Consider the following 17423-nt stretch of genomic DNA (forward strand, 5'->3'; position numbering starts at 1 on the left):
ATATCTTGAGCATGGCTCTGTACCTTTTGACTTTGATGCCCCCCTGTGTTTTCAAGTATAGTAATGCCTGCGTGTTGCCCTCTTTCACAGCTGCAAATATGTCTGTTTTATTACAGAGGGACCTGGTTGGTCATAAGAACATTGTTGGTTACATTGATTCCAGCATCAACTCTGTGAGTAGCGGTGACGTATGGGAGGTTCTCATCCTGATGGATTACTGTCGTGGTAAGTGCCTTTGTTTCCGGGTAGGACTTGCATCCTCATTGGGCCTGAATATGTAAGCAATGCCTAAATGCATACTGTGTATGGGCTGCCCGTGCATGGCCACCTAACTGCGTGTTTCCAGGTTTTTACTATGACGTGTAGACTTGCACTAATATTTTCTTTCCCCAAATGGGTATTTTAAGTTGGGAGACTGCTCTCCCCTCTGGTGTTGAGTAGGCCTGTGTGTGATTTCGGTTTTCTCTGAAACCTGCAAGTGGCTCCTCTCTCTGAAGCATATGTGACCCCGCCTCCCCCTAAAGACTGGGTATTTTTTCTCTCTATCCTCTGAAGTCTGTGTGTGACTCTTCGACCCTGAAACCTGTTCATGACTTATGCAGCATCTGATGACGCTGCATCGCTTCCTCATCTGAAGTTTGTGCGAACCTTGCCTCTTCTGAAGCATTTGTGTGAATCCTCTTTCATAAAGCCTGTATGTGACTCATCTATCATCTGAAGTATGTGTGCCTGCTGTCCTCTTTGCTGCAGAATGACACTACATGTGTCTGTTCTCTGTGCACCAGGTTAACTCACCCTTTTTCCACTTCCTCCACCTCGCTGTTGTATGTGCATAACTTTATGTGGCTGCTCTGCCATCTTACAGTTGCAAATCCCTTTTGGGCAACCGTTCTCTCACAGGAAATCTCCCCACTCTGACTTCTGTCTTGCAGGAGGGCAGGTTGTAAACCTGATGAACCAGAGGCTGCAGACAGGCTTCACGGAGAACGAGGTCCTACAGATCTTCTGTGACACCTGCGAGGCAGTGGCTCGATTGCACCAGTGCAAGATTCCCACTGTTCACCGTGACCTCAAGGTAAAGTGGAACACCTTCTGTGCACGTCATTGTACCCACACAGGGTCGCGGCTCCGCATCATTTTGGCCAAAATGGTGTTCACGTTGAAGCAATTGTTGGCTACAGTTCTCCCTTAATATCTAGTTCAGTAGTTATCTTTAGATGTTGACTGATGCCTGTTTCAGAGCAGATGAGGACTGCATGCTAAGCCCAGTTGCTGGTTGAAGCACAAGCCTGCTCTTATGCCATTTTATGTATTTTTAGGTCTGGCTTTACAGTGCAGCGGTCGGCATATGCATACCAATTGTTACCAATTCTTTAAAATATGTCTAGAGTGGACTTTGTTTCCATCCAGAGTTGTACCTTTCTCTCGCTTCATGCTATGGCTGTTTGGTGTATCATTCGGCCGCCAATAAAGTGCTTGCTTTGCAAGGTATGAGTGACTGTTTTGCATATCAAAAGTACACTGAACCATGACCTACTAAGTTCTTTCTCTCCTATCTGCATTCTATTTATAAAGCAATCATTTTTGTGTTTTTTTCAGTGAAACTGGATTTTTTAAAGCTTAAAGCAACACTCAAAATGCAAACCAGACCTGTTGACTTTACAGTACTTGTATTTTATTGAGTCTATATTTACCTAGCCATAGGATGCATAGCCAACAATTGAGACTATAGAGACCAGCAGTTACATTTTCTAAGTATCAGAGAATTAAAAAATAAATACAGAGGAAATGAGAAACCTAGCTTCACAGTTTGGTTATGCAGTAAAGAGATTGCAGATGGTTTACACCACCTATAAATCTCATTTTGAATCTAGCTCAAGGCGTGCCCTCTACTCTGGTGGATGTATTTCACGGTTGACTGTTGTTTTTCTTTATGCCTTTCCCACAAGATTTCCTTGTGGTGAAGCCTCACTTCACAGCGGAGTTACGCGAGGTGTTCTTTCCTCCTAGCTTGGAATCTGGGTTCTCTCACTTGAAAGAGAGGCCACCTGTCAACAGCGAACCTGCATCTACTCTTAGATAAGAATAGGGAGGGATGAGGACCAGGCTTGGTTTTTGAAGGATTTCAGTAGCTGGATCTATTGCCTTCTCTAATGTTTAATGACCTGGACAACGGGTCGATTAATCAGAACTGGTGATCGGGAGGGCAGCTTTGGTCCCTCAAAGACTACTCTTACTGTGCAATACCTTATGGTGCCTAGTTGGTTAATGTGGATGGTCTTTAAGAAATTGCTGATATGTTTTGCAGCTCCCAACACACCTGACCATTTTCAAAGGTGTTTGAGCAAGAACTCGTAGTCCACAGTATCCTTAGCATAGAAAAGGCCAACTAGGCTGATACCTGTCCAGGCGGTCTTGATAGATTCACTTTATATTGACGGTTTGCTCGGAAGGTTGGCCATTGGCTTGAGGAAAAGACTTGGGAGCCCAATTCACAAAGCTTTCTTCCATGAGTTGGTTTGACTTCAAGAATAAGTCAAGACCGAATCCCAGCTACTTGAAAAAAAAGCGTTGTGAATCCAGTGCGATATAACAATTCTTTCTCTCAAGCCGTATGGTTGTGCTATTTGATATGGATCTCCCTTTAACCTCCTACATGTTGTTGCTCTGCATCTAAATATTTCTAAACAGCGTTTATGATCATTTGTAAACAATCACTTGCTTAATGATAAGTACCCATGGCTTAGTGAAAATTAGCATGCACACAACATCCACCCATGCTTTGATTATGTGAAATTGGTACCAGGGATTGAGGTGTGGTGATGATCATAGATTGTTTAGTTTCTGCTTTCACTCTAGTTTAGTAACTCACCATGTTACCTAAATATACTGTATATTCCGTGCAACATTAGCCTTAATGTATGTGAGCAACAGCACACCACAGACATCCAGACAAGTCAAAGTGTGTATCCAGTTGATGAACTTCTTTCAGAGATACTAGCTGTCAGTCAATAGTTATTAGTAATACAAAATCCTCTTTATGCGTTAGAATTCAGTGTTTCCTAAACTGTGGTCCGTGGACCCCCAGGGGTCCGTGACACATTCCTAGGGGGTCCATAGGCAACAGTTTTAAAGCACAGAAACATTTCTTGAATAATTAGCAGCTTTCCAGCAACAATAAAAGTGTCAAGAGAATGCCAGTGAATAATGTACCTGCTGGAGCGTGAGGAGAGTTTTGTTCAGTGGCAGCTTTGATTTAACTAATGTAGCAGAGAGGGTTAATGTGTCTACTGCAAAGAACGTGTAACATGCATCTTAAAAAGCAGCATTTTATGTGCCTAAGTTCGTGGTTACTGCTTTTGTCAGAGATTCTTTTGTTACTGTGCACTTCATAAGTGACAATCGTAATCTAGCAGAAGGAACTATAAACTGTCATCCAAGAGCTGCTTGCAAACTGCATGGTACCAGTTAGTAACGTATATTTTGTCCCAGTTATTTATTATCATGATGCTGCTAAAATATATATTTGGGTGGAAATACATTTTTAATGTTAAAGTCAATGCTAGCCACTGTGTTATGCTCTGAATCCTGAGTTTGTGCTTTTCCAGACCAAGCACTCTTTAAACATTTTATATACACACTGATTTACATGTATGAATTAATGTCTCTATATGTGTGTGGTGTAAAGTGCTCTGACATCCTACAGTGGTATGAGAGATGCTACAAAACAAATGAAATACATGTGACAGAGGGGCTATTACTTCAATATAAAATACTAAGGGCCAGATGTACGATCTGTTTTTATATGCGCGAACGGGTTCGCAAACCCGTTTGCGCATGCAAAAGCCTATTGGGCCATGTACATAGCCTATTTCCCGAGTCGCAATTTGTTTGCGACTCTCTAAATTGGTTTTGCAACTTGGTATTTGGAAGGGGCATTCCCTTCCAAATAGCGAGTCTCAAAACCATTTACAAATGTTTTGCAGTCGCAAAACAGTCACAATTACCACCTACTTCAAGTAGATGGTAATGCATTCGCAAATGGGAAGGGGTCCCCTGCATGCAAAATTATTTTTTAAGGTCCGGCAGTGGTCCCAGGGACCTCTGCCTGCCCTTAGAAAATGAAACAAAAACGTTTAATTTTTTTTTTTTTTTAATGCATGGTAAACAAGCTGCCTTTTTTTTTTAAACTGCTTTATTTAAAAGCAGTCCGAGACATGGTGGCCTGCAGAGCCCAGCAGGCCACCATCACTGGGAGGGCTTGCATTCCCAATGGGCTCGCAAATTGCAAGAGGCTCATTAATATTAATGAACCTCGCAATTTGCGACCCCATTGGGAATCCCAAACAGTGTTAAACACACTGTTGTACATTTCATTTAGCGACTCGCAATTTGCCACTCGCAATGTGTCTCCAATTGCAAGGCGCTAAATGAAATGGTCTTACATCTGTCCCCAAAATCTTTAGTACTTTGAGTATTTGTTTTGTGTGCACACATGTGTATTTGTTCGATTTACTATTTTAATGTTTGAAATTTAACTCATACAAATTGCTTGGGGGTCCCCAGCTTCCAGTGGTGACTCAATGGGGGTCCTCAGGAGTCAAAGGTTTGGGAACCACTGCGTTAGATCATGACACTTTTCAGAGCTTTCCCTGGGAATTGCTGAAGTTAACAAGGGGGAGTGCTTCATTCAGGATTTACATATACTGCCTATCCCTTGAGTATGGATGTTTTAATCAATAAACAGCTTCTGAAGGTGGTTTGGTGTGTTCATGATCATGAAGAAATAATCTTTTTAGCGACTCATTTTTTTATTCCTGTTTTTTGTTAATCACCATCTGCCAAAATGGAATTGTATTTTCTTCTGCTGCGATGATGCGCTTTAAAAAAAAAAGTGAGTTCCTAAAAATAAATGTAATTATGCTTCCTTTTGTAGGTTGAAAACATCCTGTTGCATGATCGCGGTCACTATGTGCTCTGCGACTTCGGAAGTGCTACCAACAAGTTTCAGAACCCTCAGGCGGAAGGAGTTAATGCAGTCGAAGAAGAAATCAAGAAGTGCGTCCCCCCCCCCCCCTCCTATTCTGACAGTCCCTGTACCAAATGTTCTATTAGCAAGACCAGGGACGTTGTAGAGAAAATTAGAAACAGAAAAATGGCCTGCTATGATGTTTTTGGTCCACTAAATGTATGTTTAAGCTGATGGGTAAGCAGGGACACAAATGTCGCTGATTTACTAAGTCCTGAAGCATATGTAATGCGAGTTAGCAAAGTGTTTAAGACAAAAAGAGGCTGAAGTGTAGTGTAATGCAATTTTTCCGACAAAGACCCAGGCGTTACAGATGCAGGAAGCATTGGGAACTCTGGTGGTGGGGTTACTGGATGTTACATTTTAGGTTCCTGAGGAAAAATAAGTAGTTCCGGCCCTATTCCCCTAGTTATTCTTCGATTCCTGCCAAGTATATCACCTACTGAATCAGTTTGCTTTCAGCATGTGCAGTATCTGTGTGAAATATTCTGGTTCCGCAGAACTGCTAATTCTGAGGGAGCAGGTAATCTTTTACTGGCCTAATCAGAATTAGGAGGATATTTGTAATGAGGCCCTAGTTTTAAACTTTACTTGCCATAGAGGGTCAAACGCTTGCGGTTTGATTCTGGTCTGTTGAGTATACTCTTGGTATTATGGTGTGGTTATATACAGGTAGGGGGGGAATAATTCTTGAATTTTAAATATCTTCGGTTTAAAAATATCTGGAAACTTAAAACGTAGGAAGCAAATCATTTGAACTGTATGGGTAATAATTATGGTACACAAAAGCATGTAACAGGATGTAAAATAGTTCTACAGGAGTACTATCTTTTTCTTTTACTCCAAAATGTCTTTGTGAAAAGACCCATGTGTGATTAACTCTTGTGAGGAAAACGCATGGAACCCATTGGCACAGCATTCGGGAAACCTGAAAAGAAGGACACAATGCTTAGCTTTCTTCTTTGACTTCACAATGCGATTGTGTGAAATGTGCTTCATGTGCTCTGTTTGTAATATTGGTTGGCATCTACGAAATACCATTTTAAAAAGCGTTTGGCTGCTAAAGAGCACTCTGAGTTAGGGCGTCTGAGTTAGAGGTGAACATTATGTGGGATCTGTAGGCTGAACAGGTAGGAAACACGGCCTACGTAGACCCTCGCAGTGTGTTTTGGTCCTCATTTTCCGTAGTTCATTGTCAGAATGCTCTGTGTGATTACTGATTTGGAGTGACTCTCCATTGGGTATGTTCTATCTGGTTGGTTGTCGTGGGCTAGCTGATAAAAAATGTGTTGGTGATCTTTCACCCTCTGTTGCTGTTTCTTGTTGCAGGTACACCACTTTGTCATATCGTGCTCCTGAAATGGTAAACCTCTACAGTGGCAAAGTTATCACAACCAAGGCTGATATCTGGGTATGTACACTCCGGGGCCAAGTTTGGGAGTCCTGTAAGTGTTAGTTTGTCCACAATTAAGAATAACTCATTTGCTTGTGTTTCAGCACATTTTTTACCAGCTTTAATCCCAAATTATTTACATGGATTGGTTTCCCCTTTAACGATTGATGATGGAGTCAAAAGACCCCTAAGAGCCCTTGGCCATGCTTTGTTATGTTATGTTATGTTATGTTAAAATGGGACTTTTATAGCGCAACGGCTACTCCAAGGGAGTGTCCCGGCGCTTTAAGCTCCAATCATAGGGAGAGCATGAAACATAACAGTAGCAGAAAGGGCCAAAAAAGAAAGATTATCCAGCAAACAACCAGGTCTTCAGGTCTTTCCTGAAAACAAGCAGGTTAGAGGTGTTTCGTAGGGACAACGGTAGCGAGTTCCATATCTGGGGGGCGAGGAAGCTAAAAGATCGGCCGCCTAGCCGAGCCTTTTTAATACGTGGTACCCGCGCCAAAGCCAGGGCTTCTGACCTGAGGGATCGTGCAGGTCGATAGAAGTCCAGCCTTCTCTGAAGATACTTGGCACCATTGCCATGTAAGGCCTTATGAGCAAGAGTCATGGCCTTAAACAGTATCCTCTTCCGCACCGGAAGCCAGTGGAGGGATGCAAGAAGGTTAGAGGCGCTGGTGCGACGATGAAGGCCAAAGATGGCACGCGCAGCGGCGTTCTGGGTAATCTGCAGGCGCTGGAGGAGATATTCAGGCAAGCCAAGATATAAAACATTGGCGTAGTCCAATCTGGACCCTATAAGGGCCTGAACAGTGATCCTCCGATGTTGCTCCGATAGAAGGGGAAAAAACTTGCGCAACATTCTAAGTATCCCAAAACATGTTCCCGTGAGAGTGGAGACCTGGGATTTGAGCGAGAGCTCATTATCGATTTTAATTCCCAGGTTTTTCGCCCACATAGAAGACTGTGTGGGAGGGAACATGTCAGCAGGCCACCATCCTCGCCAATCTGGTTCTGATGGACATCCGAAGAATAGTATTTCGGACTTGTCCGAGTTGCACTTAAGACTGTTCTGTGAAAACCAGCTAAAAACAGCCCCAAGGCACTCGCGAATCCCTTCACCATCAAACTCTTCACCCTTGCGACAGGTGAAGAGGAGCTGAGTGTCGTCAGCATAAGAGACGATCCGGGCCCCAAAGGACTCCGCTAATGTCGCCAGAGGGGTCATCAAGATGTTAAAGAGAGTGGGGCTCAGAATAGAGCCCTGAGGCACTCCAACTCCCAGTGGCGGCATCTCGGCGGTTCCGGGTGGGACCCAGACCGTCTGGCGGCGGTTGGCCAGAAAGGAAGAAAACCAGTTGAGCACCGTCCCCCCTAGCCCGATGTCGCGGAGCCTGGTGAGGAGATCCTCATGGGGGACGGTGTCGAACGCCGCCGACAGATCTAGCATTACTAACAACACCCTGCCTCCCATGTCCAGCACCTCTTTTACGATCTCCGAGACTTCCAAAAGCGCCGTCTCGGTGCTTAAGTTGGAGCGGAATCCCGATTGGGATTCATGGAGTAGATCATTAGACTCCAGAAAGTTGGAAAGCGCGCTGTGCACGTGTTTCTCCAAGATCTTGGTGAGTGCTGGAAGGAGCGAGATTGGCCTGTAGTTGGAAGGCACCTCTGGGTCAAGATTGGGCTTCTTAATCAGAGGGATGACCATAGCTTGCTTCCAGGTCTGAGGCAAAAAGCCCTCGCTCAAGGAGAGATTGAGAATGGGGTTGGCAATAGGGTTAATGACATCGGCCATTTTTGCCAGAAATTTTGCCGGGCACGGATCTAGAGGTGAGCCCGACTTGAGGTTCCTCATCAAGGCTAAAGATGTAGCAACCGTGAGAGGAGGAAAGTCAAGCAGAACTGGGCCTGAGGGAGACAGAGACGTTGTCTCGATCGGCATTGCAGACACATCCTCTGGGGCTCTCAACGAAAAGGAAACCTGGATTTGCCTGATTTTGGCGGTAAAGAAATTGGCAATAGTGTTAGCCCAGGTCTTTGACTGGCTGTTGGCGGTGATGTTGTTGTTTCATTGTTTATCTTGTCTATACTTTTCGCCATTGCCATACTCTGGCCACTGAGTGCCACTGGCATCTACCTTTGTAAAGAGCTACATTATTTATCCGCAGTAGCTTTGAGCTGAGTAATTTAGAGCAGAGGGGCCTGGATAGATGAGTAAATTAGGACCTGAATGACACATTTACGGTTGCTAGGAATCTCAGTACTGCACAAAGGAAATGGCTTTGTAATGGATTGACTAGAACCTCGCTTGATGCATGGCAACTTGTATGAGATGTGTCCAGTCTCTCTTTCTCCAGCCCTCCAGTTGGCCTTGTTTCATGATTAATTGAAATTTTTTTTATGCGGTATGAATGAAGCTCTTTGCAAATGTGAACAAGTTCGCTTCCCGTTCTTCTTCTTGTCATTCATTCATGTGATTCCTCTCCCTCTCCCCCCATACTCCACTGTATTTAATATCTATATCTTGATATTGGTTCTTGTTTTTCCCCTCCCCAGGCGCTTGGGTGCCTTCTCTACAAACTGTGTTACTTCACGTTGCCATTCGGGGAGAGTCAAGTGGCAATCTGTGATGGGAATTTCACGATTCCGGACAACTCGCGCTACTCCCACAACATGCACTGCCTCATTCGTAAGTTGGGTGATATGCCCTTTCTGATTCTGCATGGAATCAAAAACTCGCTAAGATTGGGGGGGAGGAGGGGAGTAGTAGTGCTCGTTAAAAAGGGCGTTGACAACAGCTGTGGACTAGTGGAGGCAATTCCCTCACTGGAGGTGGGTCATTTAGCAGCAGACTAATGCATCCCTTTCCGTTAACAATTGGTGGATTACTAGTTAGAGCCTCTTTTCTCTAGGATTTAGCTTGCTTAGACAGTAATACTTTTTCCTGATTGTAGTTGAGTTTGAGGCTTGTGACTTCTAGAGTAAGAGTGAGTCAGATGGTTGTGCACATGGCTCATGGGGCTAGAGGGCGTGGAAGGTAATGGTTTATTTTTTCCCCGTTTGGATGAGTTTGAAGCCACTGTACTTTTCTTCAAGGTATAGATGGGTTAGATGTTAGATGCTCCATACCAAAGGGAAGGAGACACCATTTGTTTACGTATCTTTTTAATATTATTCAGCAAATCAGCACCGGGGGTGGGATTTAGGCACTTTGCAACAAACAGGGGTCTGTGGCTCCTTTAGCCTTGGTATGGAGGAGGAAGAACATTGTTATGCTTATCCTAATGAAAACTGTAAAATTTGCCCTAATGCAAGTCCTATCCCTAACCCGTATGTGTATATTTTTGCACTTTTTTCAGCCTTTAATGTATTCATTACATTTTCAAACAATTTTTTCCAATAAGAACTGTAAAGCCTTGGGTCTTTCACACTAATTTTACACATTAATTACAACTTTGGCCCTGTCATTCAACATTAGGAAGGCATTAATTTGAACGAGGCTTATAAAAAACAGGCTTTACTTAATATTTATAAATTCAAACTTGAGAGATCTGACTGTAACTTAAAGAATAATGCCAGGGACCGGCCAGAAATCTGACTAATCAGATGGCAAACTGAGAAAGAAAAGCTCTGTGGTTGTACACCAAGAAGGAAAGGAAATCATTATATCATTTGCGATAGTTGAAAAATATCTCACCAAAATGGAAAATTAAAACAAGCATGGGGAGAGAATGTAGCCTTATGACTAAAGCGGTCGAACTCGAAGCTGGGGTACTGGTTTCGTGTCTCGGCAGGGACGCTCAACATCCTGTGATTCTGGGCAAATCACTCAATCTCCCTGTTGCCAAGAAAAAGGAATGTGTCCATCTGTAACAAAACTGGTGCTCATGTAAAGCACTCTGATACCTGATAACTTCGGGTCGAGTTTGCGCTATATAAAACTCTAAAAAAAGAATTCTTTTAAATTGCATTGAAGTTTCATTGCCACAATTAGAGAAAAAATCGGGTAGTAATCATTTGCAGAAGTGTAGAACTTGATCAGTCAGGGGCAGATGAATCCGTACAATACAGGAAAGCAGCACATGCAATACACTACTGAAATTCAACCAGGGCTCTGAGAAACTGCTCACAATTTGCTGATAAAGACATACAGAATCTTATCAGGGGGTTTTTCCCTGCAAAGACAGCACAAATTCTGAGCTGTATTTCTTGCAGGAATAACACGACTTCAGTGCAAGGTTTGCTCTTAGCGTAGCACAGAGATTTCACAGTATAACATAGAATGTGAATGTAAAAAAAGCTCAGAAGTGTAATAAATACAGGCAGGAATCACAAGCATCTTTATAAAACAAATGCATTGGAAAAGCTAGTACATCTCTCTTTGAAAGCCATTAGCCAGCCTTTTAGCGTTGCCAATGCTTGTTTTAGTGCTGAACAACATTGGCAATTTTTTTTTTTATGGCCACAGCATAATGATGGATGTGCGCACATTCATGACCTTGCATGCATATGCCTTATTTACTGTTCCAAGATTGTGAACACCAATCTTGTAGCTTGAAATTAGAAAATAAAAGGTGCTTCTATTTTTGAGAAAATAACAGTTTGGGAGCGATTTGCAGCTGCCAGGACCTCCTCAAAGAAGTGATGAGTGGCAGGAGAGCAACAGAGGAGTGGGGGTGGTAGGAAGGATGAAGTCAATGAGTGCAGGGAGGGGTAGAGAAGAGTAAGGAATAAAAAGCCAAAATGGAAACCGAGCGGGATAAAGAAAGCAAGGGATGGACTGAAGGGAGCAATAGAGAGAATAAAGGGTGTGCACATTTGAGGGGAATACAACATAGGAGAGAGAATAACAAAACACATGCACTCCCACGAAATACTGGAAAAAAGGCAGTTCACTGATGTCACCTGTGGCATGATACAAGTCATCCAAAAAAGAACATTTATAAAAAAAGTTCTTCTCCGGCGAAATACCTCAGACAATATGAATGGAGCCAGCAGTAACCACTATAGGTACTGTGGATCAGAGATTTTCTCAAGTCTCAGTGCTCTTGAATTGGCAATCTAGTAACACATCAGAGGAAGGAATGGGTTTGAATCAGGTATTGTACATGAAAGCGTAACAACATAAAAGTATGTGTAGATTTAAACTAGGTTCTGGTAGGAATTTTGGGCTTCAATTGATCCCACAGCAGTGCCACCTGGTCAGATAATGATAGATTATAGGCTTGGCACCTCCACGTATGGATAGATAGATCCTTTTTCTAGTAGGGTTAAGATGGCCTATTGTTGGGTTTTTGTAGGTAAAGCACGGGCAGGTGTCACATCATTTTATATTGCTGGTGCCTGCCACAGATCACCGTATGAAGCAGAAACGCACTGATCTCCAGTTCAGAGGCTCAGTGGTTGCTGAGCACAGGGTGCTGTTGTTGGAGATACTACCCGCCACCCTTCCCTCCGGGTAGGGGGCATGTAGAGGTATCTGCAGAGGTCGGAGGAAGGCAAAGGATGCGACCAGAGCCAGGCACAGTGAGGCAATTCACAGAAGCTGTGTCCTGGAGGAACAGCTGTAACGGGTCTGCCTGCCTTGGGGAGCTGAGGTAGGGCCAGACATGCAATGGTACGGCATTGTGCCTTCCTGGTGCCCCCGTTTTGGTTGCTATTTTTTTGCTGAGGGTTATGCAGTAATGGCAGCCAGAAGTGGCAACCTGTCTTGTTCTCTGTAGAAGGCTAGACCCCGCAGAGCTCTGCCCGCATGTCTTAGGCATACGACCGGTCAATGTTGTTGAACGTATTGTTGCTCAAAAGAAAAGCAGTTCTGTGGTGGAGGTGGCTGCCCCAACAAAACGCCTACGTGTCTACCCATACCTGTACCTCTTAGGCAGTAAGCCAGTGGCAATGTTCTGAGCAGCCGTGGACTGAAAATTTGAGAGTTCAATTTGAAATGTTTTCTCTTTTTCTGGTTTTAAAATCTCCATCCATGTGGGAAAGGAAGCTCCTCTTCATTTGTGGCCACCTGGTTTCCTGTTTTTTAACCCCTTCCATGCTGGGCCGTTTCCGCCGCTGTGCGGTAAACAAAAGAACAGGGGCGGGCCGTGACGAACCCCAGCCGTCATCAGCACACGAGCGCCGCAGAGCGTGACGGCTGGGGTTCGTCACCAGCATGGTAGGGGTTAAAAAAGTTTTTTGTTACATATTATGGCTCCAAGTAAATCAGCCAGAGCCATTGGAGCAAGGAAAACAAGGACAATATGGGCTCAGCAAAATTCTCCATTTACAGGGAGCCCTACTAGGGGCAGCTTAGACCAGTCAATCTCGGGATTTGGCTGATCTGGGATTGTGAGGGGGCCAGATTTCGATGGAGCAGTGGCCTCAAAGTCTATCAAAGAATTTGTGGCGAAGCACTTTAGGGGCAATTTATCAAGAAAGGAAAATGGTCTTTCCTCAGTTGCTCCCCCGTCCCTTGAGATCCTCCCCTTCACCTCTTGGATGCATATACCGCAGAGCCTCAAGAGTTCCAACTCTTACTCCACCCAAAGGTGGATTATCTTCAGCCCAGGCTATCCTCCTCACAATGCTTGCTACAGAGGAAGGTAAGTACGCAACCACACAATGGGCTGAAGAGATTCTGGACTCAGAAGACGCAGATGACACAGGAACACTGTCAAAAGCCCTTAATGTCATTATTTCTAGCTTTGGGAGAGAACTTTTTAAGCTTGATTAACACTTAACACCATTAGCTCCCTCCTAATTTGGCCACTGATCTGGATATCAGGTCAAACTCTTCTTCATCCATGCTGGATGTTATGGTGTTGATGCAAAAAACTTTGCATGGAAGTTTGAGGCCGTAGTTCTGAATACTGGCACTCTGAAGTTGCATAAGCTTTACTTGCAGACCACTGCTTCAGAATTGAAACAGATTAACTGCTATATGCCCAAGCATGTAAGATCAGTGGAATCTGGGAATGTGCTACATAGTCAAAGAAGATGTCTTGATGTTGATACTGATGAGGGCAACATAGCAAAAATCTTGCTCCCGACCCAAACCCCTGTGGCATTACCCTCAGTGTCAGAAGTTAGAAATAAAATGGGTCAGTTACCTCGTGGCTATACCTCTTCTATAGGGCACATAAGACAGAGGCAGCAAACATAATGGGGGGTGGGGGGGGGCAAGATCTTAGAGTAGGGAAAAATAAGATCCTGACCAGGAGTTGTAAATCACTGTTTCTGTCAGAGGTGCACTGGATGTGTGAAGTAAACAATAAGGGCAACAGTGGTGTAAGGATAAGGGTCCCAAAAGGGAGGGACCCAGAAAAGTAGGCTCCAGGGAGAGGGGAAGAGATCCTGACATATATAACTCTGGTGTTAGTTGTAATACTGATGTGATAAATAAGACTGGCAGTATCCAAAATACGGGTACCCTAATGTCCAAAAGAAATAGAGAGGTTCAGGGGAAGAATGTTAGTTCCTTATGGGTACTCTTGGAACCAGTTCCTGAAAGCATGTGGAGGAGCAGACACAGGAAGCTAAATCCTCTAAATAGATCTAGCTTACTAGAGGTATTTTCATCCTGACCAAGCCCCTGTTCAATATCCTCCAATGATATGAAACACGTTGGATTTCTAGTAAACAAAAAAGGCAAGGATAAAACAATCATCCTTCTATACTGTGGGCTGGTTAGAGATATCCTACTCAATGCCGGAAATGAATTAAAATCCCTTTGGTTAAAAATCTTCCAGGCGACTGAGTTAATTCAGTTTCATTCCCCTAGACCGGGTATTTGCAATGCCACAGTGGTCACCAGCTAAATCAAGTTAGATTGAATTCACCCAGTGATCATCTTGGGTCTAGGCATATAATGGAAATTAGGAAAGGTAAACTGCAAATCACTCTGTCCCAGTGGGAGGGAAATAGGCCAATCCCCCTTGACCAAAATTGATATGACTGACTAGGTTCGGTCAAGGACGTCAGGGAGGGATGGGACAATTTAAGTAATGTAGACTAGGGCTGGTAACCTATACACAGCCTCACTTTGTTTTCCTGGAGTAAACATGGGTTCAGTAATGTATGGAATCAACAAATCTGTAAAATAATACATAAGTATTCAATCTTGTGTATCCAGTAGACATGGCAGCGCATGGAACCCCCGCAGATAGATGTGTTTTTGAAAGTCCATCAGGATGCTTTAAATAACACTTCAGGTTTTCCCTCAGGGAGGATATTAACATTGGTATCTACTAAAATTGCCTCGAGAGTGTGGGAAATTAAGGCACGTTGAAAATGGATTCTATCTTGCGGTGTAAACCTGTTCAATGCCTTGATGGACACGGAATGTATTATCATTCTTAATATCTGTTTGCATGCAAGAAGTCTTCTCAACTTCAACAAAGAAAATATGGAGTGGTTTAAAAATGTGGTCAAAGTAGGTGCATTATACATTCCCACAATACTTGTTAGTCCTAACCGGGGACTGTATCCAAAAATGACCTGGCTCTTCAACTAACCGCACGGATCTCCTTCGGGTGACCCACACCTACTCTGGCTTGATCTACACACCAGCTCATGCAGCTGGGTACATTTACGGGTTACAAGTGCGCTCAACAAATCTATATAACATAACATGAAATAACTTCTTTTATAGGGTTTAAAACCGAAAAGTCACACACATTTGCTACTTCTACTGGTCTGACAGGGTTGGACTAGCATTGCTACCATAGGCAGATCAACTAACATTCAAATACATTAGATGCATTCAATCTGATACAGTCAGAAACTGCTTTTCTCTGCATATCAATGATTGAGGTGTGCAGTGGAAAAGGTCAGCCTGCAGGAAGTTTAGGTGGGGCCTAAAAAGAAAGGCAAGTGATAATCTTAGTGCTAAACTCCTACACAATTTAAAAAGCCAATAAACATGAACAGTCCTGGAAGACCGTGAATAGCCTAAACAATCTTCCAAAACAGCAAATCTACAAGAGCACTGGCTCGAGTACCTCACAAAACACTTTGCCCAGTCTGACTCTGCCTATCCTCAAGACACTCGTAACCTTAACGAGCCCAAAGCCATCCTAGCCCCTCCATCCGTAACACCACAGGACCTGCTAAGTATTTCCTGTAGAATCCAGGCCAGCAGGCCCTGAAATTTCACACAACAATCCAAAATCCTAATTCGAATAGCCGCCGCAATGGGTCACCTGGCCCAAATGGCTTTCCATCATCCATTTTTAAAGAGGGCAAGTCATTCTGGGCTAACTATCTGAAATCATTCTTTGCTAATATTACAACTTTAAACATCACTTCTGCCTCCTGGAAATGATCAATTATTTCTCGAGTTTTCAAGGGTGGCAATAATGCTGATCCAGCTTACTACCATCTTATAGTATTACTGGACGTTGAATCAAAATACTTTGCTGGCTGTCTCCTTGCGGAATTCAGCATGGGTTACTGAAGAGCACTGAATACCCTGGTTCTCAAAAGGCATGGGGACAGCATCAAACATACTAACCCTATCGCTACTGTTTGACCAACTCAAAATTGCCATCCCCTTTACCTTGTTTAATTGGCTGCAAGCTGCATTTTACCGTGTCGATAGGAGAAATCTTTATGGAAACTAGCAAGCTGGAACATGCCACACCCCTTTCTGCAAGCCCTGATACTCCTGCACATGAACACCTGGGTTAGAATAAGTCTGGGAGATGTCACCCATCTGTCTAGAAAGATTCAAACTTATCAAGGCCTGAGACAAAGATGTGTTTTAGCCCCCATGGTTTCCAGCTTGTTCCTGACTGAACTCTCACCTATCTTAAACCAAGTCAACGCGCATGACTCCCATGCCTAATGTATGCAGATGATTTAGTCCTACTCAACTGTATAAAAGTAGACTCTAGGGACTTTTGAATGCCACTGCTACATACTCCAGAAAGTCCTCCACAGAGATCAATCTGAGGAAAACAAAAACCATGAGCAAGCTTCCCTCTGGCTTGCCCAAGTGGTACTTGGGAAACGAAGAAAAGAAAATAATTTCTGAATATGAATACCTTGGTCTCTTATTTGACAGACCGCGCTCCTACAAGCAGCACATGGAGCAAATGCTTTCTGAAATCTAAGTCTTTCAGCTGCTTTCCAGTGTCTAAAGCCAACCATTTCAGCATTGTGATATACACCACTATTGAATATCATACCTGCCTAACGAGTTCCTATCATAGCTTATGGCAGTGAAACACTAAGAGGTAGAGACACCAACTATTTAGATAAACTGATAACTAGGCTTTATAAGTTAGTTTTCCATCTCCCATTTCATTTGTCGCAAGCCCAATGGAGACTGGAATTCGGCCGTGTCAAACGAACTGGCAAGACTAGGGACATTCATAAAACTTAAACATTCTGCTTCTAGCACATTGAATTATCACCTCTGGGAAGAAATTGCTGGCAGGGACCACTCTTTGTCCAGGGGCTACCTTTCTATAGCCCTAGCATCCCTAGACTTAAATTATTAATGGGACCAAGTAGATAGTTTCTTTCAATTCAAGACCATAGTTAACAAAGCAACCAAGAGCACCGCTCTTTTGGCTGAAAAAGATGCCTTTTCCAAGAGCTGGCACTCCTGGTTAACCATAGCCACCTACAAAACTTTAGCACCACAGCCCTACCTAGGTATAGGAGCTAATGCCCATATCAAAGGATCTTTTTTTAAATACTGGCTGGGCTACCATGGACTCGCGACTGCAGCAAAGAAACGTGGGCTAAATCACGAAACAATTACTCACCAAATCTGTATATGCAAATAGACTATAGAGGACCGTAAAGCCAGTTTAAAACTAGCATTTATCATTAGTGAGCTGCGCAGTTGCAGGTAGTCATCACCTGCTTGGACTCTTCTGACAGGCCGCTAAACTGCAGACTGTTGGAATACTGAGAAGAATCAAACAGAAAATCCACAGGTCTGCAGCAGTATGAACTTGAATCCCTGTACTGGGACACTTATTCTCAGAATAAGAATAC

General features: G+C 43.5%; 1 protein-coding gene across 8 annotated transcripts in view; it reads left to right on the forward strand.

The window, feature by feature from the left end:
* Positions 1–17423, forward strand: part of AAK1 (AP2 associated kinase 1) — a 363094-nt gene that overhangs the window by 113705 nt on the left and 231966 nt on the right. For all 8 annotated transcript variants that reach the window (XM_086943487.1, XM_086943480.1, XM_086943481.1 and 5 more), the window contains exons 4-8: positions 117–225; positions 933–1075; positions 4937–5058; positions 6359–6440; positions 8985–9117. In XM_086943487.1, coding sequence (XP_086799613.1) covers positions 117–225; positions 933–1075; positions 4937–5058; positions 6359–6440; positions 8985–9117 — 589 coding nt within the window. The remainder of the gene's footprint in view (positions 1–116; positions 226–932; positions 1076–4936; positions 5059–6358; positions 6441–8984; positions 9118–17423) is intronic.

The sequence above is a fragment of the Lissotriton vulgaris genome, chromosome 11, assembly GCF_964263255.1.
Source record: "Lissotriton vulgaris chromosome 11, aLisVul1.2, whole genome shotgun sequence".
NCBI classification, from domain to species: Eukaryota; Metazoa; Chordata; class Amphibia; order Caudata; family Salamandridae; genus Lissotriton; species Lissotriton vulgaris.